Consider the following 27,722-nt stretch of genomic DNA (forward strand, 5'->3'; position numbering starts at 1 on the left):
ACTTATAATAGTAAAGAAAATAGGTGTTAACTGATGAAAGGGAGATATGTTTGATATATGGTTTTTCGTTTTCGTTGGAAGGGCAATTACAGATATATCAAGGCAGTCCTCTGCAAATCCTCCAAAATATATTCAGAGATTCTTCAAATCAGTTACCTGGCCACAACAATTTGCTCATTTTCAAAGTCGCTCATTTTTCCACATCCAACAGACTGACTACAAGAATTTTTCACAGACATGTGTCTGTGGTCTCCCATAATCAGTACTATTTGCTGACCATGTAGTTCTAATGATTTGGCTCATCAACATCAACAAAGAGTAAAGTGGCAAAATATTTGGTGACGCAACTGTGTATTAATGCTCTTGTTTCCTGTTCTAGTTTATCTGTACAATACGCTCGTCAAACAGAACTTGCTTTATTGATGTATGGTGCAATTAAATCAACTTTTAATTGCAACCCTCTTATTACAATTGTACAATTATATGGCTTTGTTCTAAATATTTTTTGAATGCATTAAAAGAAATTGTGATATCATGTGTTACAACTAGCAACATTATACTCTTATACTATAAGTAACAATTTATTATGTATGTACAGGGGTTGAAAAACGAAACTGAAACACCTGTGATTTTAGTGTGGAAGGTGGACAATCTTCATTAATTGCACATTGCACCAGTAAGAGCAGAGTGTGAAGGTTCAATTAGCAGGGTAAGAGCACAGTTTTGCTCGAAATATTGCAATGCACACAACATTATGGGTGACATACCAGAGTTCAAAAGAGGAGTAATTGTTGGTGCACGTCTTGCTGGAGCATCTGTGACCAAGATAGCAAGTCTTTGTGATGCATCAAGAGCTACGGTATCCAGGGTAATGTCAGCATACCACCAAGAAGGACCAACCACATCCAACAGGATTAACTGTGGACGCTGTAAGAGGAAGCTGTCTGAAAGGGATGTTCGGGTGCTAACTCGGATTGTATCCAAAAAACATAAAACCACAGCTGCCCAAATCACGTCAGAATTTAATGTGCACCTCAACTCTCCTGTTTCCACCAGAACTGTCCGTCAGGTCTAAAACCAGGTATTTCAGTTTCATTGTCCAACCCCTGTTTAACAGTGACAGATATGTCTGTTTTGAGTCAAAACTGTGTAAAGCATTGACACTAGTAAAATAAGTCACTCATAAGTCACCATTGTCTCACTGTCTCAGGTTAGGGCTGATGGCACTTTGGTGCTGCAGTCCATCCAGGCATTAGGCTGGAATTGGAGTGGAGAGATTTATGACCGTTGCATATTACAGGATGAGGTTAGTAGCCCATGAAATGGAAATTACATTAAGCTTGATGTGAGTATTACACTTTCATATATCCTGAATGAGTTGTACCCAATTAGATGGAAATAGCACCCGGTTTGAAAGCAGAATCAGGTAGACTTGCACACGCCCTGTGAAGCAGAGACTCTCGCTACACACTACTGTGTGAATTGCTGGTGATTTGAGAATGGAGTCCTAGTTGCAAGCATAAGGACCAGAAGACTCTGGAGAACAGTAAATCTTCTGTAGTTTATTATTAGCCTCATATTCATTTCTTAGCCCTGGGGTCTAGTTTGGAACACAAACCATAAACAGCTAACTAGCTGAAAACTCATTTCTGTGTCTTACTGCCGTATACAAAAGTCGAAACATTCGTGAAATCATTGCTTCGTAGTATTTTACTGGTTTAGACACCCAGAAAAGCTAAACTGCCCCCGTGATTACAATTTGCTGGACAGGCAGTACATTTCACTTGCCTTTAACAGTGCAGTATATTGGTGGTGATCAGATAAAAGACCAGATCAGGGGGTTTTACTAGCAAAGTAAAACAAAAAAAACACTTGAACATTTCAAGCCATATAAAGTCACAGTAACATCCACTGGTGGGAGCATTTTCTTTTAGTAAACTTTCCTACTTAAAACAATAGAGAGTTACAGTCATATGAAAAAGTTTGGGCACCCCTATTAATCTTAATCATTTTTAGTTGTAAATATTTGGGTGTTTGCAACAGCCATTTCAGTTTGATATATCTAATAACTGATGGACACAGTAATATTTCAGTATTAAAATGAGGTTTATTGTACTAACAGAAAATGTGCAATATGCATTAAACCAAAAAGTATGGGCACCCTTATCATTTTATTGATTTGAGTACTCCTAACTACTTTTTACTGACTTACTGAAGCACAAAATTGGTTTGTTAACCTCATTGAGCTTTAAACTTCATAGCCAGGTGTTTCCAATCATGAGAAAAGGTATTTAAGGTGGCCAATTGCAAGTTGTTCTCCTATTTGAATCTTCTCTGAAGAGTGGCATCATGGGCTCATCAAAACAACTCTCAAATGATCTAAAAACAAAGATTGTTCAACATAGTTGTTCAGGGGAAGGATACAAAAAGTTGTCTCAGAGATTTAACCTGTCAGTTTCCACTGTGAGGAACATAGTAAGGAAATGGAAGACCACAGGGACAGTTCTTGTTAAGCCCAGAAGTGGCAGGCCAAGAAAAATATCAGAAAGGCAGAGAAGAAGAATGGTGAGAACAGTCAAGGACAATCCACAGACCACCTCCAAAGAGCTGCAGCCTCATCTTGCTGCTGATGATGTCACTGTGCATCGGTCAACAATACAGCACACTTTGCACAAGGAGAAGCTGTATGGGAGAGTGAAGCGAAAGAAGCCATTTCTGCAAACACCCCACAAACAGAGTCATCTGAGGTGTGCTTTTGCTTCTTTCGCATCACTCTCCCATACAGCTTCTCCTTGTGCAAAGTGCGCTGTATTGTTGACCGATGCACAGTGACACCATCTGACATTAAGTAAGAAGGCAGGAGGGTTGTTGAAACACACCATGATTTTGGTGAAGTGAAGAGCAACCGTTTGTTTCAAATGCACCAGCTTATCTAGTGGCTTTTAAGTATTAAGTCTGTCTGATGTTCCTGCCCTAAGTGACCTTTGCTTTCCACTGAAATTTCTGCTTGCATCCATAGATAAATACCCAAAAATCGCTCCAGGCAATCCTCTCTGCTCTTTTCACTGCAATACCGGAGGTGAAAGTTCCCCAGCAGCAGAGACTCCACCAGACATTAATATTCGTTCTGATCAATTTCTATTTCATCACTATCATGAGAACAACAGTTCCAGACTCCAGTACACACAAGTACCAAGAACAAACCCCAGCAGTGACTGTGAAAATATACAGTTTCTAATGATCTGGGAATGTTTTCTGCACTTTTTCTGTCGATCTGGGCCAGAAACTCCTTCAATAAACCACACGTGTCTTAAAGACAGACATGTGAAAGCTATTTGCTGTTTTCTTAAAGCCATTTAACAGTTCCAGTTTTTAAAACTGAAAATATTAGCTATAAACAGCAGTCTGAAACCATACCCCTGGTCCCCATGGGAAGCAAAATAAAGAAATATAAAATATATATCATAGAAATACAGAAATATATAGAATATTAGGATTCCCGAACAGAGCTCCACATCAGTCTCAAATTAAGATTGGAGGCAGCATTTCCCCGATTCACTGCACAAGGAGAGCAATGGAAGAGCATCAGAAGATAATGGTAATTAAATGATATCCTCAGCCAATCAGATTACTTATCTCATGTATTCTCAACAGCTGCTCACAAATTGCATCATTAAAATGTGATTCATGTGAACCCAGAAAAAAAAAAACAAGGAATCATTAGGAAAATTCTTTTTTTTTTTTTTTTTTTTTTTTTTTACATGGAATTATTTAGAAAACAAAAAAGTGTTATATTTTAGATTCTTCAAAGTAGGCACAGCTTCCTTAGGTGTCAGCTTTGCACACCTGGACTGGATTTAATCTGTTTATGTTGTTAAAGCTAGATTTGTATCCATATGTGTGTGTTTAATAAGCGGGGGTGTATACGTGCTGAGTGAGCACAACGCACAAGGCGATTCTGCAAGGCTCAAATAGGATTAAGCGGCTGACCGGTGACTGTTGTTAAGGCCTAAATCAGTCAGTGGCGCACCTGTATTTCTCGCCTCGCCTTTACCTGAACACATAATTATATTCCTAAACTCCAATGCTATTTTAACAGTTAAGGCATGAAAATAGACTATTGATAGGGTATAAAATAGCAACGAAGCCCAAGAGTTACTGGGCTTCTGAGAGTTCCCAGCCTCAGAAACCAAAAGTTGACATCATGAATGGCAGTTAATGAAGGTACTCTGATCCGATTATGATTTGAAGACAGTTGCTAAATGATTCCGTATGTTGTTAAGCAGTAAAGCAGTCTCACGCAAATATGGAGTAAAGCTTCAAAGCAAAGAAATAAAGAGTGCTAACATCTGAGCAACACAACAACATATTAGAAGAAGGAAAACAATGGACAGCTGTAAGAACTGAGATATGGATAAAAGGCTTCTCTACAGGCCTATGATGTTCCTATTTGTTCAAATCCTCTTTTAAAAGCCTTTACAGAAGAAGTTATTGAAGATACCAACGGAAGAGAAAAGAAGACAAAAATAGAGTACAAAAGAGAGTCAAAAGTCTCCAGCACCAAATGGCCAGAAAATCTCAAAAGACTTTTACAACCTGTCAGAGATAAAGCTCATTGGGCAGCAGGGACTAAAAAGTTAAAGCTAATAAGCCTTATAAATCTTCATGAATTCCACAACAGTTTGTTTACATGCTTATTTTATATAATTTTATATCCAGCCAGGTGCTCTGAATTTTCTGCATATTAGGTTTTTTTTTTAGTAATCACCCAGATCCAAAGAGAGAAGCATAAATTGAGTTTTCTTCACGACACATACAGGGGTTGGACAATGAAACTGAAACACCTGTCATTTTAGTGTTTTAGTGTGGGAGGTTTTATGGCTAAATTGGAGCAGCCTGGTGGCCAATCTTCATTAATTGCACATTATTACCGCAGTAAGGGCAGAGTGTGAAGGTTCAATTAGCAGGGTAAGAGCACAGTTTTGCTCAAAATATTGCAATGCACACAACATTATGGGAGACATACCAGAGTTCAAAAGAGGACAAATTGTTGGTGCACGTCTTGCTGCCGCATCTGTGACCAAGACAGCCAAAGACCAAGTCTTTGTGATGTATTAAGAGCCACGGTATCCAGGGTAATGTCAGCATACCACCCAGAAGGACCAACCACATCCAACAGGATTAACTGTGGACGCAAGAGGAAGCTGTCTGAAAAAAAAAAAAACATAAAACCACGGCTGCCCAAATCACCGCGAAAAATTCAGTGTGCACCTCAACTCTCCTGTTTCCACCAGAACTGTCCGTCACCACAATAAATTATTGTGCTCTAAAACCAGGTGTTTCATTTTAATTGTCCAACCCCTGTAGTTACATGACAATTAACAAAAAGTAATAAAAACATAAAAATAAAATATATTGTGATATATTGTCAATTTCGCCTACATCATCCATCCCTAATTATAAGCCTCCATCTGAGACGAATATCAAAGAACCACTTAACATAGTGCAGAACAAACCTGAGACACGGAGACACTGCAAATATGACAATTAGGCAAACAGTATGACAACTGTGCAGAGATTAATAGTAGTAAATAATAAAAAAGAAATAGGTAAATAATGGCAGATATCAAGCAGATCTTAGCAGCATGAATGTTTTAAAAATAGTGCATGAAAATTTACTGTAATTTTGTTTTTAACCTGGTTATTATTATGTTAATTTAATTAATCCTAGATTGATCATACGTGTGTTTTGGGCTTAACATGCATTAAACCAATCAGTGTGTCCCCTGTCATTCCCATTAAAAGACAGGTGAGCTTTGACTGCAACTTAGTACTGGAATCAACACAGTACTGAAACTTCAAGAACTGACATGCACTCACACACTCTATACCTGCACTGTTTATACTTGCACTATCATACCCTCTCTGATTCCTTATAAAACTGTGACATTTAAAGAACTTTACGCACTCGTTTACTCGTTTACTTATACCTCTGTATTGCACTAATGTTTATACAGATTCTATTTATACTGGTACTGTCCTTCCTTCTTTAATGAGGGATGTGAGGGGCATCACTATTGCACTATTGTTTTATCGTACATTAAGTGTCTCTAAATCTTTTATATTTATTCATATTTTATCTTCTGCACGTCCTGTAAATATGCCGTATTGAAAATAAAAGTACTTGACTTTTTTTCAGTCAGTAGTGCACCAGATAGCAGTATGCCCGAAAATTTCCTGAACACACCTCTTTTCAAGACCCCCACACGCATCAGCTTAGATATAACAAGAAGCACCACTGTTATTTAACATGAACATTGTGATGGATCTGGTGGGGTTATATAAGGGGTTATATAGACAGTGATGGGAGTAATGCTGTTACTTTTTTCAGTAACGAGTAATCTAACTAATTACTCTGACTGTAACTATAATACCGTTACCATTTCCCACACCGTTACTGCACGTTACTTTAGCTGCTCAATTAACTTTTTTTTTTTTTTTTTTTACAAAAACATACCTGTCAAGTCTCCCGTTTTGGCCCAGAAACTACCGTATTTTACCCCTCTTTCCCACCGTCCTCCCTTATTAGTATTTTCCCGTTAATTTCCCGTATTGAAAAAAAAAAAAAATGTATTAATGAGAGATTATTAAATCTTATAACACCAATCATGGTGCCAGTTCAAGGAGAAAGTCCCGCCTTTCAGAAGAAACAGCCCCCCCCCCCCCCCCTCGCTGTGAGTTCAGACAGCTAGTCGGAGCAGCTGATGTTAAAACAGATCTGGATATACGGAGATTTTTCTAAAAGAAAGGTAACAGAGCTAACCATGTAACCTGTGATTACATTGTTTCTGCAGGTCAAAAAGACTCGTCTTTCAATCAAAACAGACAGATCAAGCCCATATATACTGTTCTACCAGCCCTGATGTACATGATCAGCCAGTAACTAACTTGAGTGGTATGCAAAAGTAACGCAATAGTTACTTTTACTGGTAACTAATTACTTTTATAGTGGAGTAACTCAGTTACTAACTTAGTTACTTTTTTGGAGAAGTAACTAGTAACTAGAACTTATTGCTTTTTTCAAAGTAACGTGCCCATATAAATATTTATGAACCTGACTGTAAATATTTATATTGTCTTGGGTGTAGATGTTAATTAAGACTCCTCAGGAGTCAGACTGACATCAATTTTAACCAGAACCTCACCGTAGTCCATCATTTTTATGGCGCTCCATGGGATTGCACCAACTATTTCACCAGTAAGCAAAGTGAGGTCGTCCTCTCAAGGCGCCACACGAGCAAAACTCATATGCCAAGCTTAACAAAAACCTTGCCAGATCCATTACACAGCTTCACTGGTGTGTGGATAGCTGTGTCTCAGATTCATTCATAGCCAGAGGAATGGATGGGGCTTGACGGCATGTAATATAGATAGGCTGTTGGTAGGACATCTAATTGATATGCTTTGTGTGGTTGTAGCAATGCGAGCTGTGCATGCCAGGACACGAACAGTGAGAAAATCTCTCAGCTACCTGCTGATACTCCTCCTCCCCAAACATCTAATACACCTGCGCTACTGCATTCTGTATTCCTGCACAAAGAAGTTTAATGCTAAATCAGAAATAAACCAACAGGGCTGCAGGAATTGGAATGAATATCAAGGACTTGGTCATGGGGTGCGAAGCCAAAGCTAGAATCAGGAAGGTAAGTAAAAGCAGGGCAGCAAATATATCTATCGACACACGAACACTCGCAAGATTTTTTTTCCTCTCTCTTTATTATCTAAGTCAAAATTATAGCAAAACACTACCTAAGTAATATAATAACATACTATAGTCGTATTGTCCATGTTATCAATTAATCACACTAAAGTAAAGTCTACAGTAAAGGCTAGAAAAATCAATTAACAATGATCGATGCTACCATCCTGCATCTCTTTGCAAGCTTTCAAATACTGTATTATACTCAATAAATGTAGTCCTCTACCTCAATAACTGCTGTGTTTAAATATTATAAGCTAGTGCACAGTGTGTGCTGTGTTGACACTGCACTGTCCTCGCTGTTTATTGTGTCTAACAATTGCATTGATTATATGTATTGTATTGTTCTGGTTCTACAGCTCTGGAAACAAAATAAGAGAGCACTTAAAAATGATGAGTTTCTGTGATTTCACCAAATTGAAATCCTCTGAAATATAATCAAAAGGAAGATGGATGATCACAAGCCATCAAACCAAGCTGAACTGCTTGAACTTTTTGCACCAGGAGTGTAGTTATAAAGTAATCCAAAAGCAGTGTGTAAGACTGGTGGAGGAGAACATGCCAAGATGCATGAAAACTGTAATTAAAAACCAGGGTTATTCCACCAAATATTTATTTCTGAACTCCTAAAACTTTATGAATATAAACTTCTTTTCTTTGCATTATTTGAGGTCTGAAAGCTCTCCATCTTTTTTGTTATTTCAGACATTTCTCATTTTCTGCAAATAAATGCTCTCAATTACTGTATTTCTATTTAGAATTTGGGAGAAATGTTGTGTGTAGTTTATAGAATAAAAAAAAACAATGTTAATTTTACTCAAACATCTACTTGTGTTTGTTTGTTTCATGTCGCACTAGGGTCCTAGAGGAACAGCATTTTGCTCCGTTGTGGATAAAAAAAATAAATAAAAGCATCTTGACTTAAATAAAGCTTTTTGAAGTTTGTAGGGTTTTTCATAAACTCTTCTGCAGGTCTTTTGTTGTTACACTTCTTTTTTTTCTCAGGTCTTTTAGGATTACCCGTTGTGCTTTTGAAGTGATCCTTACAGCACACCCACTCCAGGGAAAAGGAAAGGTGCAACTGTTCAGAATTTGTCAACAATTTGTACAACCTTGGATTGATCGCTACTCAGTTATGTGAAAGTTATCAAGGCATAGTTCATTTATTTCATGTGTTAAAAAATCTAAAATAACTAAAATAACGTCAATTAGGTCTGGTTACCGAAATTCAATAACAAAAATGTCTAACAAAATTTTGGTGCCTGTATTCGATACTTTAAAGAGTGGTGAGCGCATGCAGAAACACAGTGAACATTTACATTACATTACATTTGGCAGACGCTTTTGTCCAAATAGTGAAGTACAAAAGTAATAGAAGTTAAAGGTAAAAGCATTTTTAGATAGGGCTTAAAGGAGGTCAAAGGGAAATAATGGGATAGAGGAGTGAAGGAGGGGAAGAAGGAAGTGAGGTTAGAAGTAGTTAGTGTGTTAGAGGTGTGAATGTGAATGTTCGCAGTGATCATTTAAATTGTTGACTCACCACTGTGCTAAAATCTCAGGCACTCACTGAGATTGTCTCTCTCTTACTCGCTTTGTATCTCACTAACTTTGGTGTCTTTCTCTCACTCAGGCTGTCTCACCCTTCTCTCTGTCTCCCTCTCTCCTGAAATATTATGATACAGTAAAAAAGCTCTAGTCTGCCTGACCTAAACGACACTACACTATTATTCATGTTTTAATTTACTTATTACTCAAAAATGCAGGGAACTAACAACAAAAAAATATTCTAATTGATTGTAAATGATTCTAATTTAATTTTATCAATATTATTATTTTTTTCAAAATGTGCAGGAATTTCTTTTGTAGTTTAAGCACAAGCAGTGATTTTGTTCTTAATAAAAAACGTCACAAACATGCTCACTGTTTGTTCCAACAAGATCAAAAAAGATGGAGTCTCTATGGTGACAGTATGAGAATGAGATTACTTATGTTGGCTGTTAAATGAATTTGTTGTGTGAGAATAATTATCGTTTTTTGTATGTGTTGGTTACAATTTAGAAAAAGGTTTTTAAAATATATCGTTTGGGTATCGGTACCAAATTTAAAGCTTTGTATCGACAATTTGAAAAAGATACCCAACACTAATGTCAATTTTGTAATAAGTGGATTAATAGAAATACTCTGAAATGACTTTCATTGAATATTAAGGTATTTTTCCTTTTTGGAGACACAAGGTATTAATTTACTAATTTCATATATTTTATTTTTAATCATATTTTTTAAATGTGCAAAGCTATCGGGAAATTACTGTTTCATATTAAACAATAGACAGGTCGATAGATGTGTTATGATTATGCAAACTGAATTGCTGCCAATTAAGTAAAAAAAAAAAAAATGTAGCTCTTTTTTTATTTTTTAAACTGACTAATTGACTTTAATTGATTCTTTGTTACAGCCCTGGAGACGAACTGCACAAAACCACTGAGATGAACAAAACAACAACAGTAGGACAAAAGAGCTGTTATTCAGCAGAGGATGGGGTGCTTCCATAGTGAAGCTTTTTAAACAATTATGAGTGAAATTTACAGCCTATTGGTCAGTCAAATTAAAGCGTGTTAAATCAGAGAGAAAATAATAAAGACCCAAAACAAGGCAACAAGGCATTGTTGGCCTGGGTGCAATTATCACAGAATAAACAGTCATAACTCTCACACCACTGCCTGCTATTAGTGGCAGCATGGCAAGGGAATTCACACATTTTTGTCACTGAGAGCCACTGTGTAACTCCGGCTGTCTGACTCTGTTTATAACGAGTGTTTGAAAATGAGACCAACTGAAGCGTTCCAAAAGGGCTGTGCCACAGGCCACGCAGCCAGAGAGAAAGGAGGCGGCCGTCACCGCAGGGCAGCTGCACACACTGACTCAAGCGCTCCATATCCTCGTCTGCTCTCCGGCCATCGCCTCTGCACTCTGCGGCCAGTAATTCCTGACCACTGACCTCCTGCTCTCTATGGTTTGAACCTGACCTGAGCTGATCATTAAAACAAATAGTCTTCAGCGGGAAGAAGAGGCATCCCACAATGTCCTGAAACTGGATGAATGAGATACAGTACAAGTTAGAAGTGTATAAAATATCGCTATATGGAAGTTTCCAGGGTTCATACATGTTTTAACCCATACATTTCCATGATTTGTTCAAGACTTTTTCATGCCTTCAAGGCAAATTTTCATGACCATTCGATTTTTAAAACGTCAGTGCAGACATGAACAATAAAACCAAAAATCAACTAAATTTATTATTTAAATTGATTATAATAGGCCTAAAATGAATCTGATAAAAATGCTGACACACAAACTTTAATAATAAAATGTGTGTCAGATCCTGAAAGCTCCACTGTGTAGGGCTTAATTTTCTGAATTAACTCTGAGCTGACAAATTTGTTAGCTCAAAATAGATTTTCTTCATCAATAAACTAAACCACAAAGATTTTTTTTTTTTTTTTAATTTTTCCAAAACTTATCCAGGCCTGAAATTTGCTATTTTTAAATTCCATGACTTTTCCTCTTTTTTCATGACCGTACGAACCCAGAATTTTCTAATTACTATAGATTACATGTAAAGATTGGTCTTAGACAGTGGTTCATTTATTGCTGTTTATACTCCAACCACTAAATTGCAGTGTTGTACTTTGTCGTTACATCCCACTGTTATGACTGTATACAATTTAAACTTTTTTTTTTTTTGCTCAGATTTGATAAATATGATATATAAATAAGTGTGTTTTTACAGTACAAGTTTCTCTAAAATGTAAATACAGAAATGTTGTCATGTCTGTCTTGCACTCACCTGCTTTGCTGCGATCTTCAGACTCCAGACTATGCTACCCAGAATGCACTTCACCTTGACAACGCTCCCTCACAGGATCACATGACTGTGCACACTGCACCTCCAGGAAGTCAATCACTGTAATTCTGATCACCTGGAGTACTCAGTATATATTATACTGTTTAGCACATTCACTCAGTGCTGAGTATTGTTTCGGTTCGTCCTGCATTACAATGTGTTTCTTCCCTGCTAATTGTTTTTGACTTCAATTTTTGCCTATTATGCCAGGTATTGACCCTGCATATCCTGACTACTCTCTGTACTCTTCCTTTTGTTATTTAAAGCATTGTACTTACATCTGCATCTGTCTGATTACTGCCTGAATATGACACATTTACAGCAGTTAAAATATTTCTATAATATTCATGTTTCACTACATCCCAAGTCCATTTTACGCCCAGGTGTCTACTCGAATTTCCACTAATGTAACAGTAAGGAAAGTGTATATCTCAAACTTGCATCAAAACCACATTAGATGGCTTAATGACATATTGGTATCTACAAATAAAACAGTAGTAGTAGTCTTCTTAAAGCCTGCTTCATTTGTGGGTATGAGCTGACATTTGCACTAGGTTATAAACTAGTATCCCATGACTTCTAGCATTTTCCATGGACACACAAAAAAAAGCATTGCATGAAGATGTTATTTCTGCTTGTCTGGTCACAATTATTACAAACCACTGCGCTGTCCACTGTTGGTGGTAATGACTTCTCTGACAAACACATGACACTGTGGATCAAGGATTGATTTTTTTTTTTCATCCCTATAATTACTTATCTCTAAATAATTATTTATCTCTTATCTAACTGCCACTGATTGAGCATCATGTTCCAGTATGCTTGGAGAAAAGTGCCGGATACTAAGCTCTGATATTAAAGCTAACAGACACCTGTGCTGACACTTATGGAAGAGACATGCCATCATCCCACCCCTGAGAGTGGTCCTGGAGACCACCGGCACTGTACATCTCTGTCTATCGCTTCCCCCATCACATCTAATTTAACTAATCAAAAGTAAAATATGCACGACCAGGATTGTGAACTAATGGTCTATTCAAAGTTACTAGGGCCTCGTTTCCACCCCAGAATAAAATGACAAATCTCTTCTGGAATATGAATGAACTGTATTTAAATGGGAATTCGAAAATATAATGAAAATTAAATAAATGAATGTGATGTGAAGATTTCTGTACAACTATGTTTTATATATTTTTTTCCAGACAATTCTATTTACAATTTCATACAAATGTATTTAATGTACCCTACAGTAAGTTGAAACAGAAAGAAGTCCATGACATTACTGTATTGTGATTACACACAGTGTTATTTTAGTCTATTATTCAGTAATATTCTTTCTGGCTTCAGGAAATTAAAACTGGCCAGCAATTGAAACTGTTTCACCTCACGGGTCCGTGTGGAGCTAGGAGGAATATAAAAATAATTGGCCCAATAGTCTTGTGAGAATTGAGGCCAGCGGACTGGACCTGCTCCTGCTGTGATTCTAATCAACACCATGAGCTCCAACTCCAGCTGTCCACACAAGAGACATCCCTACTTCCTCTGACCTGCTGCTGCAGTAGTAACATGTCTTCCACAGCCCCGCTGAGTGCGATAGAGGACATCCGACTGGGTAACCAGGCAACAGAGGCAGAGCATCTTATCTGAATGGCCGAGGTGAATGGCACATCCTAACATTCCTTTGCCATTCACGTGCAAGAAGAGGCGAAATCGGTTTAGGAACACCCGTTCAATAAATGATGACATTTTACTCCTTTTTCCCCCTCATATATTCTCTCTGCTCTGACCCCGGCTTCGTGGTGGTCTGAGGACAGCTGAAGCATACAGTATAAAGCTACCATACACTTGGCCATGATCCAGCAGCTCCATGCAAGGGTGGTTCCCTTGGGGGGAAGGCTGGCTAATTTAAAGTGTGCGGATATTGAAAGACATGAAAGGAATTAAACAGGGCTGAAAGCGCCAACCACAGCCACATTTGGGACACAAATGACCCATGTGTCGTGTATGCTATTGATATTACTGCACCCACGGCTCAGTCACACGCAGTTAGCTACTGCATCTCCCACAGAGCACACAGTTACCATGTAAAGACAAGGGGCACAGATCTTTCATTCTTTAAAGGTCTCCTTCCGCTAAAATCCACTTTTTCTTGTTCTTTTTAAAAATACAATAGATCTCTCTGAGTTGTATATGATGCTGCACATGAAACTCTTCCTCAGCCTCCATTGTCTGCAGTAGCTAAAACAAGAAAAATCCGTGTCTATGTCAATCCGTGAATTAATATTCATGGCCTTGCCCACCTGGACCTGGACTACCCACCTCTGTGTGTTTACATAGGTTTACATTGGATCTCCGGTGGATTTTGTGTTTTACAAAAACTCTAAGACTAGGACAGTGGCTGAACTGCACTAAGCAGCACATTACAAATGTTATAAAGTAACATATGACATTGCAAAGACTGTTATTAACATAAAAATGTCTTGATTTTAAATTGTTTCTAACCAATCAGAGGCAATATGTTTGCATGTATGAATATTCCACAACTAGATATTTCAAAATGAATGAAAAAACGATGGAATGCTATAGTTTAATGCTAAAATATTATAGCCTACATCGCCTATACAAAATATGTCTAAAGCTGAATTATTGATATTATATGAATAATTTCTGACATGTGCACACATTCAGAGGAAAATTCACATTATAGATTGAACAATCATATTTTTGATCATTGTAATCAATACACTTGATATTGTTTGATATTTATTAATCAGAAAAAAAAATACAAATGAAAAGTAGCTGAATTTATATAAGAATATAATAAAATATTACATGTACACTATGGTTACTAATCTATATTATGGGAAGACATACTCAATTAAGGAAAGAAATATATGTCAGCTAAAAGTATGAAAATATGAAAGTATCCTCAAGCGCAGTCACAAAGACCATCAAAAATGTTATGATGAAACTGGCTCTCATCAGGACTGCCCAGGAACAGAAGACCAACAGCACAGGATAAGTTCATCAGAGTTACCAGCTATAGAAACTGCAAGTTAACAGGACCCTAGATAATAGCACAGAGTATTTTGGTTTGGTTTGTTTACAATGTAAGAAAAAAAACACTTAATGAGAGGGTATGTCAAACCTTTGACTGGCACTGTATTGTATCCATATACAAAGTTACCATATAGAAAATCTATAGTTTTGTTGGTTGATGTCTCTGTGTCAAACAGAGCTACAGCAACAGCAGCACTGAGAAATCCCATTTTACAGAAGAGGAGTAGAATAATTACATGGAAAGCTTGGGCCTGCCTGAAGATTTCTATTGCTTAACCTATAAAATAAGCATAAATCAGTCATCATGCATCATGCTTTGTTTTTCATGTAATTACAGACTATTGTAATATGAATGGGAATTTAACAGGGATATGACCAAATATGTACAATATATTCAGGTTCAATAAATGTTTTATTTATGAGGTCAAGATTAAACAAGAGTAAACATGCTGAGTCATGTGGTACTTTGGCTTTCATGAAGCTTTTGTCATGCTTGTTATGTTTTGTTCAGGTCTAACTCTATTATCTTTGAACATCTTTATACATATCCTTTGAGAAACAGTGGCTGTTTGTATTTTAGTTATATATATATATATATATATATATATATATATATATATATATATATATATATATATATATATATATATATACTTCAAGCTGAAACAACTTTTGTTATCATTATATGATTCATTGCTCACATGTGCTTTAAAGAACTTTGCAAGAATCTAGTAATTCCATATTCTGGCACTGGAGTCTTACTTTCTTTCTTTTTTTCCAGGGAGAAACTTTTGATGTATTAAAGCTGAATGAAGTGAGGAGAGTTTTAATAAAAACAGATAACACAGTTACTGAAGCAGCTAATGCAGACTGCTAGTTGTAGTGTCTCATTAATGTCCTGCCTCTGATGAAAACTTTCCACATCACTCTCAGAGGATCTCCTGTGGTCTGGAACACAGTCACAGCGTCCTCTCTGATAGGACCAGAAGCCGCCCTGTTGCTGCATCTAAGTGGATATCTTAATGATTTGATTTCAAAGGAGACACTCGCTCTCTTCCCACCGAGATGGAGGAACTTTGATCTCTCCCCCACTCTCTTCTTAAAATTTTAATTACGAGCGGAGACAGTGGCAAAGAAGCCGTCACTGCGCGGCACACGGGAGATAAATCGCATGTCGTAGCGTCTCGCTAATTCAAGGGGCTTCACCTTTTCAAATGATATATAAGAATCGATACCTATTATGCATGAGAGTCCTGAGCAGGAGTGTACAAATTAATGGACCGTATATTGATCAAAGCCAAATTAAATATTAATTAGGGTAAATGGGCAGAGTCAATCCCCAAGACACTAACAAGTCTCATTTAATTTATCCAATACGGCAAATTGAGCTCGCTGCAAAAAAAAAAAAAAAAAAAAAAAAAAAGAGAGAAACTAACCTCTTGGTCGAGGTTGAATCAGAATTTTCCCCCTCTAAATAAGCACTAAATGAATAAATATTTCAGCAAGCAGAATTTCTTTAAAAGATCAAGTGAGGATTCACAGTCCACAGAGGCTTGTGGTGTGGCGATGACACGGCTTGTGCCCCTCGATACTTAAAAAAGCAGAATCCAAATTAAAACAGAACACAGAAAAAAACACAAACAATACTAACGTCTAACTGCCCCGCGGCTCAACAGTAGTAAACAAACTATCCAGTATTTATTCATGTATATACAGCATACAGCAAATTCTATTACAATTCCTAATGTCCGATTTCATTCATCAATACTAACTGCTCAGGTGTTTCTATTTAGCCCTACTTTAGATCAAATGAATTAGAGGCCTCTTAAGAAAGACAGAATTTGCCCCCCCCCTACTACTCCCCGTGGCCTCGTGGAACTCACCCCGCCCTCCCAGCAGACCCCGCTCCTCCTCCCTGCGGACCCCTTCTCCAACTCTGGCTTCAGAGCTGCCTGAAGCCATGAACTCACTGGTTGACATAGACACCCTAAAGTCTCTCTGATCAACTCGTATTTCTGAGGATTTTCTTTTACTAGCTTTCTTTTACTGAGGAACAGTTTCACATGCAGCATGCATATACAAATCAGAGATAACAGATAACATGATGGCAGATAACATCATTTTTAAAAGATAAATGTGATGTTATTTGTGATAACAAACTTCCCCCACCACAGTGATTTCTAAATCCCAAAATACTTACAACATACATGCTTTAAACATTTTAAATCACATGCAAAAAGGACAAACAACTGTTTCGGTGTCTGCTGCACTAAAATGTTCTAGTCTTTATTAAAAAGAATAGCAGCCCTCAGCACTAAGAGGTTAAGAGATTGCACAGTGCATCTCACCCTTCTTGTGAAGGCACATGTTGCAACATGGACTGGAAATCGAAGTGATGGAGAGCGCAGTTGGCTTTAGCCTTAAAGCGTCAGTGAACTGAAAGACTCGATGCTGTACAGCAGCACACGCTGTTCTGTACACCACAGGATGCATGCTTATCTGCCCACAGCTCGCTTCAGTAGATGGCAGTTGTAGCATGTGTTACAGTAAGAAAGCTAGAATATACAGTAAGATCAGGAAAGTATTTGGACACTGGCAGCTTTTTTTCTGTAATTCTCGATTTGAATTTAAGCATTGGAAGAATTACATCTAATGTACAATTCTCAAAATGAAACACTCTCATTTTCTCTTTTATAACAAATGAGGTCAAAGATCTGGAGCTTTTTCTAAGTGTTGAATTCATAGAAATTCCCAACAAATGGGTCAAAGAAAGAAATGCAACAGAAGGATGCCTTTAATGAAGTATATCGGACTGTAGTCTGCTCGTTTACCATGTTAAAATAAGCTATGTGGGATGAACAGCTAGCTAATATCGCCCTGGCTTACCGGAACACTCAGTGTAGCGCTGTCGGGTGGCATCTACTAGCGTTAGCAGTTAGCTGCTAATGCTAATGCTGCTGCATCCAGCCTTAGTGGAAATCTGGAAATCTAAGATACAACTATAGCTCCACATTATCTCACTGTGCTGTTGTTTTTGTCTTGTTAATTGTTATTTGTTTGTACTGATTGCTTGTACAACCCGAGGGGGATGGGTTCCTCTGACCGAGTCTTGGTTCCTCCTAAGGTTTCTTCCTCTTAATGTAAGGGAGTTTTTTTTCCTTGCCACTGTTTTCGTCACAATTATTGGCATCTCTGTGGTGCTGCTCATGAGAGATGTGGACTTATTTTCTCTGTAAAGCTGCTTTGTAACAACTTTTGTTGTAAAAAACACTATATAAATGAAATTGAATGATAGGAATGAATTGAAATAGACAGAAAGAATAAACAAATCAGAAAGATAGCAGAAACATTAGGAGTAACTAAATTGACAAAGTGGTACATTCTTAGAAAGATGCAATGCACTGGTGAGCTTGTAACTCTAAAACATCTTCAGATTTATGGAGGAAAACTAAATAAGATAATGGCAGAATTCTTTGTTCTTGGAGAAGAACCACTCGTCAAGTGAAGAGCACTCTTGAGGAGGTAGGCGTGTCATTACCAAAGTCTACAATCAGTTGCCTTCATGAATGTAAAAACACAGTGTTTACTTGCATATAGATGCAACTATATAGAGCAACACTTTCTGCACGAACTCAGACAAACGCTGCAAAAATGATAGAATAGTGTTTCTCTTTAGAGACAGAAAATGACCCAAAATACATGGCTCTAGAGTTCAGACAGCCAATGACTGCAAAGTATTTACATCCATTTTGATAAATAAAAAATACAGAGTAGAAATGATCACTCAATTCACACACATACTCACAGCTACTACATCTGCCTAAATATGTGTTAAGTAATATTTTTATATATGGTTAAAGCATAAATAACAAATAACCTTTATAACTGCCACTCATTTATTTCCACCCCAGTCTAATCTAAATTGTTCCAGATATGGGACTGTTCCACACTATGTATATATGCAGATATATCTTCAGTACTAGTCAAAAGTTTGAACACACCTCTTTTCTTATTCTTCTCGTCTCTTTTCAATCTCTCCTTTTATCATTTTTACATTGTAAAATTAATATTGAACATATTAACGCCATACAGGAACAGATGTGCAATTATTTAGTAAACAAACCAGAATATGTTCTAAATAGACACATTTAGCTTTGAGGACAGATCTGCACACTCTTGGTATTTTTGTGAGTGAGAGTCATCTGGAATAGATTTCTCAGCATCTTGAAGGAGTTCCAGGAGGTGCTGAACAAGAGTTGCTGCTTATCCTTCATGCTGTGAAGCTCCAGCTCATCTCAAATTACCCATCTCTATGGTTTAGATCAGCGGATTGTGGGAGACAAACACTTTTTTATTGTTTACTATACAATTCCATATGTGTCCCTTAATTGCTTTCATTTCTGTATTATTACTCTACAACGTAAAAAAAAGAAAGAAAAACACTGAATTATTAAAACTATTTTAGTTTATTTATTATTACTAGGGGATAAGACATTGTTATTGTTAATAATTGTTACTAATTTAAGCTGTACCTGGAGATCTATGTGTACTTAATTGTCTCATTCTTTTTGCCTGTGTTTCTACAGCAACAGTTTTTTTTTTTTAATTATTTTTTACATACTTATATGCCATTAAGACAGAAAGAAGTGATTAGTGAAAGAGACTGCAGAGGTAACAGTGTTCTATAGAGGCAGCATGTGTTCACAAGCAGCACTGTGCTGTTTAGTTCATCATATGCAGCTATATCCAGCTGACAGACCAGACCATCAGGAAATCTCCTGTTTCTGTGGTTGGCCAGTCCAAGCCTGGGCGGTTCCAGGCAAAAGACAAGCCACGAATGGTTGATCATTTTTGTATCTTTGGAAATGTGCAAAATAATGACTTCCACTGATTGTTTCACTTCAGATTCAATAAGGGGCTATACAGAGATTATTATTTTTTTTTTTTTTAGGAAATTATTATTATTCCAGAATACAAAGTTTCACTGCTCACATACTTACTGACCCAGTTGTATAAAACTGTAAGTCTTATCGGTATATTACCTAAATAAATAAACAATCTTTATTGACTGTATCCTTTACATTAAAATGCACAGCAACAATATGAGCTTTCAAGTGTTCCTGTAATAAAGCATATTTGTCAACTGAGCCGCAGTGAAAAAAAAAAAAGGCTTGCGCTTGATTTAGCCCCAGCAAATGGATTTATTCTGGGTTAGTGGTGTTTATCCGGTTCGTTGTGCGGGCATAGTCAGCTGGGAAATATGTGAGGAGCAAACCCAGTGCACCAGAATGGATTAGAGCACAGAGCCGTTTCTCCCAGCAGCGCTCTGGCTCCTCCTGGGGAAACGCAGGAGGTGAGCTCTACGACTGTGGCTGGCTAATTTAAGGCATTAATAAATAAGACAGACACCTTCATTTCCCTTAATGTCTTAATTGCACAGATTTGGCAAAGGGTGGCGATCGGGAGGGAGACAGCTGGGAGAGAGCGAGCGCGCTTTAGGATAGCTTTACATTCAGAGATTGATTTCAGAGAGCAGCACTGTTAAAACAGCCCCTCCAGCCCGCACGTCTGTGGGACGAGTTGTTTACCATCTCGCCTGAAAACGTGTTACACGGGAACAGCGCGGTGACGCGCTCGCAAGACGTGTTGTTTGTTCTCGCTAACGTAGGGTGAGGCGTCAAAATATGGAGAGCGCTGCTTACGGAGCATATGCATTTGCATTTATGACAAAGAGGCACAGCTTGCAATTAGACAGCAATGAAAATGGTTTCTCATGGGCTCACATAGTCATTAACCCCTTAATCAGCAGACGCACAGTTACTGAGACTAGTTCTAATCCAGTAACTCCATTATGAATTATTCAGTAACAAAGATGAGCACCTGAAATGCGAAAAAGCACAGCTAGCTAGTAAGAGGAGAAAATCTTGCTTAGCTAAGACTACAGTTATCATGAATGATAATAAAAATAGATAACGCTCACTAGTTAACTGATGTTAGATGAAAATTTCATTCAAATATTCCATGTTGTTGTGTTTTTGTAGAAAAAACTGTCGATACTACAACAGCGTTCAGAACTTCACAACACAACCTAACCAGCACACTGCACAGACTAATCCCACGCTGATCTAAACTGGTTTCTGCAGGTCTGTTGCTGCTGTGGTGCTGGTGAATCAGGATATCAGCTTACAAACACATCATAAAGGGTGTAACAGTACAGATTTTCTGTGTCTTCTTACATTCGCATTCTCTATTGGGGACACTTCCCAACTGCAGGCAGGCCAGTCCATTACCCAAACCCTACCTGTGTGCAGCATGTGGTTTTGCATTGCCTTGTTGAGGAATTTATGAACATTGCTCTAAGTATGCTTTTTCTACATTAATGCGGCATCACAACCCAATACCATAACAGACCCTGGCTTTTTAACATGTTGCTGATAACAGTCTGGATTGTCCTTTTTTTATCTTTGGTCCATGCATGTCTTCGGCATGCATTTCTTCCAAAAAGGTGTGAAACTGATTTAGATTTGTCGGAACCCAATAGGTTTTGACTGTTTCACGGTTTTTAAAGCACCATTTCAGAATTAGATGTACAAAACCTCAGTGCTGTGGTCAGCTTACCTGTGGCCGGGGGTGTCCAGTTACCAGGCAGGTGAGCTCGAGGGTCTCACCCTCTCGGATGGTGTACACTCGTTCTGTGTTGCGCTCCTCCTCCACGTTACATGCATGCCCGGAGTACACAATCCGGACAGAAGGGGGAGCTGAGGAAAGAGAACACAGAAAGAGCAAACTATTAAACCAAGCATTCTATAAAAAATAAATAAATAAATAAATAAATAAATAAAAACACAAGCCATCAGCCAAACTATCAACAGTCAGTCAGAAAGACGGCCGAAATTGGAAGAGAAGTAACTGATGAATTTGAACCTGTCTTGTTATCCTGTCAATCACGGTGATGGTGCTGTGAATTAGATACATATGAGATATTAAAGCTGTGGGTATGCTGCTTCCTCCTGTCAATTTATCAAATACACACATTTCCAGTGACTGACACTATCAAGAAAGGGTTTTTTTTTTTTTAACTGTGCTTTCCATCGTATTTCCATTGTATCTGATCTTACATCATCTACAACGTTAGGCAAAGACTGCAGCAAATATGCCATCAAATAGGCACTCCATGACACTGAGTGCCATTATTTCACCATAAAGGACACGCCGCTTCTGTGGAAACAGCAAACAGTAGCAGTAGCCTAGGCTCAATAAAGACCATAATAAATAACCTTTGTTAAATCAGTTTTAAATTGATGTTTTCCTTTTTTTTCAAATGCCACTGAAAACTATGACTCATTCAAAAAGAGCAGCATACAATGAACATGTTCTTCATATTAAAAAGCCCAGCTGCCTGGCCAATAAAATCAAAACCAAAATCAGTCCTGACAGCCTGGAGTCCAGACACAGCAGCATAAAAACAGACGAATTACACAAACAATAAGGAAGCATGACAGATGCTGTCGGTGAACATTTCTTAAAAATGATTAAGCACGACCAATGTGAACGAACGTCCATTAGAAATCTAATTAATCATTTGAGGCTTTTGGAAGAAGTGAAGTTTTGGACAGTCTCACTCACTGAACACTTTTTGGCAGCTGTCTTTGAATGGCAAGCCTTTCATCCTCGCTCATCCTCATCTTCTTCTAGACTTAAGACCAGTGCAGTGCAGAAGCAGGCATCAGGCTAATGGCAAATGTCTGGAAATAAGACGTTTCTGAGGGATTTACCTCCGGAGAATCGTGGTTTAGGGGGTTTACTCAAGTGAGTGTTCCTACTGGTTAGGAAGTAAAGAGTTTTCACTCCCAAAACCTCAAAAGGGAAGTGGCAGCGCTAAGGATATTTCCCCAAAAGAGACGAGAGTCTCCCTCGCCCATATATTTGTATGTGTAAACAAATGTCACACATATTCTCAGTCATGCAGTCAATATGTAGATTAGTGTTGGCAGTAGGGATCGCTCAGTCCAATCTGAAAGATTGGTATCAGTGCCAGTCAAACCAGACATCACAGTGCTGTACTGGTTTTTAGCTATAAATCCATGGTGAATGTAGCATCACTGTAGTCTTGTAGTCTTGCCCAAGGACTCTTATAAGTATGGCTAATCTGTATCCTCGGTTAAGGAATTAAATCCTAGTGTACAAGGTGAAGGGTAGTGGTGTTTTATATCACGTTATACCATCGATAGCATGTAAGCATAAGCAGGAAGCATCCGGCAAAACTCGGCTGATTTAGGGCAACATCATTTGAGAGCCAGGATCAGCCATACAGAATTGGGCTGTCTGTCATATTATACTCAGCAACTGGGGTGTTGGCACATGCAGCATTAATGAGCTGATCTAGATTTAAACTAGAGCTGGGCCGAGTCAACCCAGATATGATTTGCTATTAGTACCAGTATTAGGAGTGTAATGAATATGAATACATTATTTGCAATGAACATACAGGTCTCTGATTTTGATTGATTAATCACATGGTCATACTTTACATAAAATCATACCAAAATTAGTTCCAAGCCTGCAATGTGATTGGCTGAGAGGCGTTCTATGAGTGTCATTATCAGCTGGTAATGCACTGTAACCGAAGCTCTCCACGTATAACTCCACCACAGACAGGTAACCAAGAAACAATGCAGCACTTACAAGCCAAACATCATAGCTACAAACAGAGTAGAAATAGAACTATTTTAACTTGCAAAGTGCTTATTACCAAACAGATTTTTTTTTTCCTCAATAAACAGCGATATTGGAATGGTGGTATAATTGCGATAATACATTCAAGGTTCGTGCTATACCATGTAATATTGGCACTGCTGTGCTGATCTGCAGTACTCGGCCTGCGGCACCGTGTCTATGACCGCAGCACAGCAGTGCCAATATTACACGTTAAAGGATAAACCTTGAGTGTATTATTGCTTAAGTAAACACTCCAATCAAACATTGTAACTCATCTGCTCAGTAGACAATGATGTCCTTAAATCTGTTTTTTTAAGAGATATTTACCCCAAGCAATGGTTCAAAATAGAATTATGATAAACCATTTAAAGAGATTTCTTATTATGTAAATGTTTCTTTCCCTAGTTAAAATTTGGCAGAAGTTTTTTAAATTGCTTTTTTTTAAGGCTTAAAGATAATTTGACTTTATTGTTATTCAGTCAAAGAAACTCTTTTCAGTCCCAGAGTTTAGAGTTTATTCCAGAACCAATACAAATATGTTGACTACCCTGGGATGGTGCTCCACCATGCTTTCTATCCCGCACATGGATTAGCTTTTTCTCTGTTCCGAAGAGAACAGAGAGATTTGAGCGCATGGCAGAGTGGGTGAGGTTCACGCTAGGCTGGAGCTTAAGACAAAAGAAGGCTCAGAATTAGACCCTGGGGCTCCACACAAACAACGTCTAATACATTTTATTCCGCTAAGCCAGCATCCCTGCTAGATGCCATCAGACCCAGGATGTGGAGCAAGATGTCTGAGAGAATTGGAGCCGCGTTAGTGATTAAAAGTGATTGAATACGCGTGTCCGTCAATATGGAAATCTGCATCCACCAGCTTTGCTTTATGGTTAGGGGCATGTTTTGCCAATACATGAATTACAGTCATCTTGGCTAACTCAATTACATTGAATTGCAAATAACAAGATTGATGTTGGCTCTTAATTGAGTCGTAGCGTTGAAAGTCACAGTAAATATAGGATCCTTATCACAATAAGGACGATGCTATTAGCATAATGCTGATAGTCAGTGGTTAACCAATGTCAGGTCACCTTCTTTGCATGCCACAAACCTTACAGTGGATCTGCATTTGATTTAGGCTTATTTTATCACCACACAAAACCTGTGCCTGCTGCAGCTTCCAGTCATGTTAAAAGCAGGCAACTCAGCTGAGTGTGTTACTGCCTAAACACTCATTTGGGAATGCTTGGGTATTAACACATGTGCTAGACTGGCTGGAGAGCAGGTTGCTCTGATGCAGTGGTGTAGTTAGTGTGCCTGAAAAGGTCAGTGTCTTTATAGTGTGGAGCATAAAAATGGAAAGTAAGTGGCCAGAGGGACTCAGTGAGCCCAGCTGTGCCCATGCCTGTGACCCTGGGCTAATAGTGACATGATTTCCCTACTATTCAAGCAGCACAGGGACAGAGACTCCAAGCCAGGCCCACTGGAGAGTCTTCACACAAAATGGAAACAGCTTTATCTTACGCTGCCAATCAAGATTCAAATGGATTTGGTTGAATTCAAAGCTGAAGTGCTGCCAGGCCGATAGAGGGATTTGTTGGCAGTTGTGTAGAAGCTAAATTTGATAAACAAATTGATGTGTGTGAATGAGTGTGTGAGCAGCATGTGTGTATGTGTGTGTGTGCCAGAGAGAGAGAGAGAGAGAGAGAGAGAGAGAGAGAAAACATCAGAGAAAAGGAGAATGAAATAACTCTATTTGAATGGGATTTGATTTAAATGGGGAGGTGGAGTAGTAATCTATTTTTACTAAAGGATATACAGAGGAAGAAATCCCAGTGTAAATAAGTAATAAAGTAGAAAGGGACATGTGACTAAATCATATTTAAAACTATATATAAAAAACTATATACAACATATATAAAATATGGACGTTATAAGCTATGCCAAACCATGACTTCAATCAGTATTTTTAATAATATGAAGCTATATGTTCTACAAATAAACACATTGAAAATTCATTTATAAAACAATCATATGCAATGTATGTACTGTATATGTATTCGTTGGACACACAACTATGATATAGATAGATTTTAAATCTTTAAAATAAAAAAGTTTTTATATATTTTAACCCTTTCAGACCCTGCATCAGTTGCCATGGACATCATGTATTTTTTATCATGTATGTTTTGAGAGCTGAGAGCTGTTGTCCATTAGAATAGACCCTGAACCAGCCAATGAACGAGTTTAGAAACCAATGCAACAGTAAATTGGCCTTGCCCTCTGCACTGGAAAACAGTAGTACTAGCAACAGCAACAGTAACAGCAAAGTAACAGCTCCCACCTCATCCTTACTTCATCCTAGAATAACAGCTTCATCATTTCAGAGAACACAATTCCACTTCTACACAGTTCTGAGCAGCAATAAGTGCAACTTAAAATTAGATGAAAGCATTTGTTAGGAGAGGTGTCTAAAGACATTTGGATGTATAGACAGGCCTGTTGCAATAGAACAGGCAAGCCAAGCAATTAACTGTCTGGGGCACCCAGACAACAACTGTTGCATGTAATGAATTGAATGCAACGACAAACTGTGTCGTTTAAATTCAGTGATGGTCAAATGCAGGAAAGTACAACATAACCAGACTGGAACATGTTCAGCAGTATCCATGCACACTAGCTGTTCACTCACTTTAACACTAAAACTGATTAAGCTACTGACTAACTAACATTAGATTCACTTTCAAATCATGGAAACAACACACCAAAACCTCAAACTTTTCTTTACATTTGATAATATTTGATTAACTTTACATGTCCTTACTCATCTTCAGTATATTTAACTGAATTATAGTGTTATAGTTTTATACCATTGCTTTGCTGTTTGAAACTACACTTGATCCGACCTCATTTATTGTAATGTTATTAAATCTTTGACCAAGACTGAGGTGTTGGTGGTCAATGGTGATGGTATGTGGTGGGGTCCATGTTGCTTGGGGCCCCAAAATGCCGTGAAACAGCCCTGCGTATAGTGTAACTCCAAACTAGCTGAACACATTCGGCAAAGAGCTAGTGCTGAAAATGCTGAATTTCACACAATCCTTTAAAAAACTTTGAAACATTAAGGAGATCTTTTGAAGCTGCAGTGAATACGTCAATCTCAATCAATCCGCTAAGCTACCATGCCCATCAAGCTTATCTCTTCAAAGCATTGTGCAAAAAAAAAAAAAACATGCATTTTACACACAAACAAACAGAGATAAATGTCAAAGTGTGTGCCCTGACGTTAGATCCCTTCCTTTAAAGTGCAAAAAAAAAACACCCATCATTAAAGTAAAAAGGTGCCGGCTTCCCTTCATGCCATTCAGAGCACAAATTGACGCTTGATGTTTGCTCTTGGTTGAATTCATTCATTAACATTTCAATTCAGACCTAGCAGACTATTTATCCCTATGTTCATTTGATGACAAAAAAAAACTGTTTTAACATGTCTGCTCTGTTCCTGCGGGATTAAGCAGCTATATTTTAGCAGTAACACATGTTTAGTGTAGAGACACTCATTAAATGATTAGTCCACAAACAGACTGATAGCACTGTGTTGAATTTCAGTAACCAATTATATGTTACTGCAAATGTTTAAATGAACTTTTACAATAATAATAATTGGTCCCCCTTTATTATAAGTGTCATTAATAATCAACAATTCATGTAAAAACTATAACTTTCAGTGGAGTACACATTGTTACAGGTTAATTACAGATGTACAGGTTATATAATTACACGTCTGTATTAGTGTCATTTAAGCCATATCTGCACGGTATTAGTTTCTCAAGTGAAGTCTGTGAAAAATATTTCACACTTCTACTCAGTGATAAAACTCTTGCATCTGGACTGCAATTTAAAAAAACAGGAGGACCAGTGAGGGTTTTTTTGGCTTTCTTGGTCACATGACATCGCATTCAGCGTTCAGTAGCTCCTCCACTTCCACTTGCTGTTGCGTTTACGTGGATCTTTGTGGAAACACACGCCCAGAGTGTAATGACGGTGCGTGGCAGTGGACAAATAGCTATTTTATTAAATGCGAGGAGACGAAACTCAGAGATGTGCATCCGGACGGGAATAAAATGACCAGAGGACCACGGAGTTCAATGAAAAACTGTAGGTAATTCAGCCTGTAATTTTCTCAGAGGACGTCTTAGAAAAAAAACACACACTTGGTAGTTCCAGACAGGAATAAAATAACAGAGGACCCCCATAAAAGAGAAAATTACCCCAGGACCCCCT

The 27,722-nt window shown here is 37.9% G+C and overlaps 1 protein-coding gene across 2 annotated transcripts in view; it reads right to left on the reverse strand.

Annotated features, from left to right (window-relative positions):
* LOC103022574 (MAM domain-containing glycosylphosphatidylinositol anchor protein 2) overlaps window positions 1–27,722 on the reverse strand; it is a 273,753-nt gene that overhangs the window by 181,575 nt on the left and 64,456 nt on the right. For both annotated transcript variants that reach the window (XM_049483026.1, XM_007230730.4), the window contains exon 2: window positions 21,342–21,481. In XM_049483026.1, coding sequence (XP_049338983.1) covers window positions 21,342–21,481 — 140 coding nt within the window. The remainder of the gene's footprint in view (window positions 1–21,341; window positions 21,482–27,722) is intronic.

This window comes from Astyanax mexicanus, chromosome 1 (genome assembly GCF_023375975.1).
Source record: "Astyanax mexicanus isolate ESR-SI-001 chromosome 1, AstMex3_surface, whole genome shotgun sequence".
Taxonomy (NCBI): Eukaryota; Metazoa; Chordata; class Actinopteri; order Characiformes; family Acestrorhamphidae; genus Astyanax; species Astyanax mexicanus.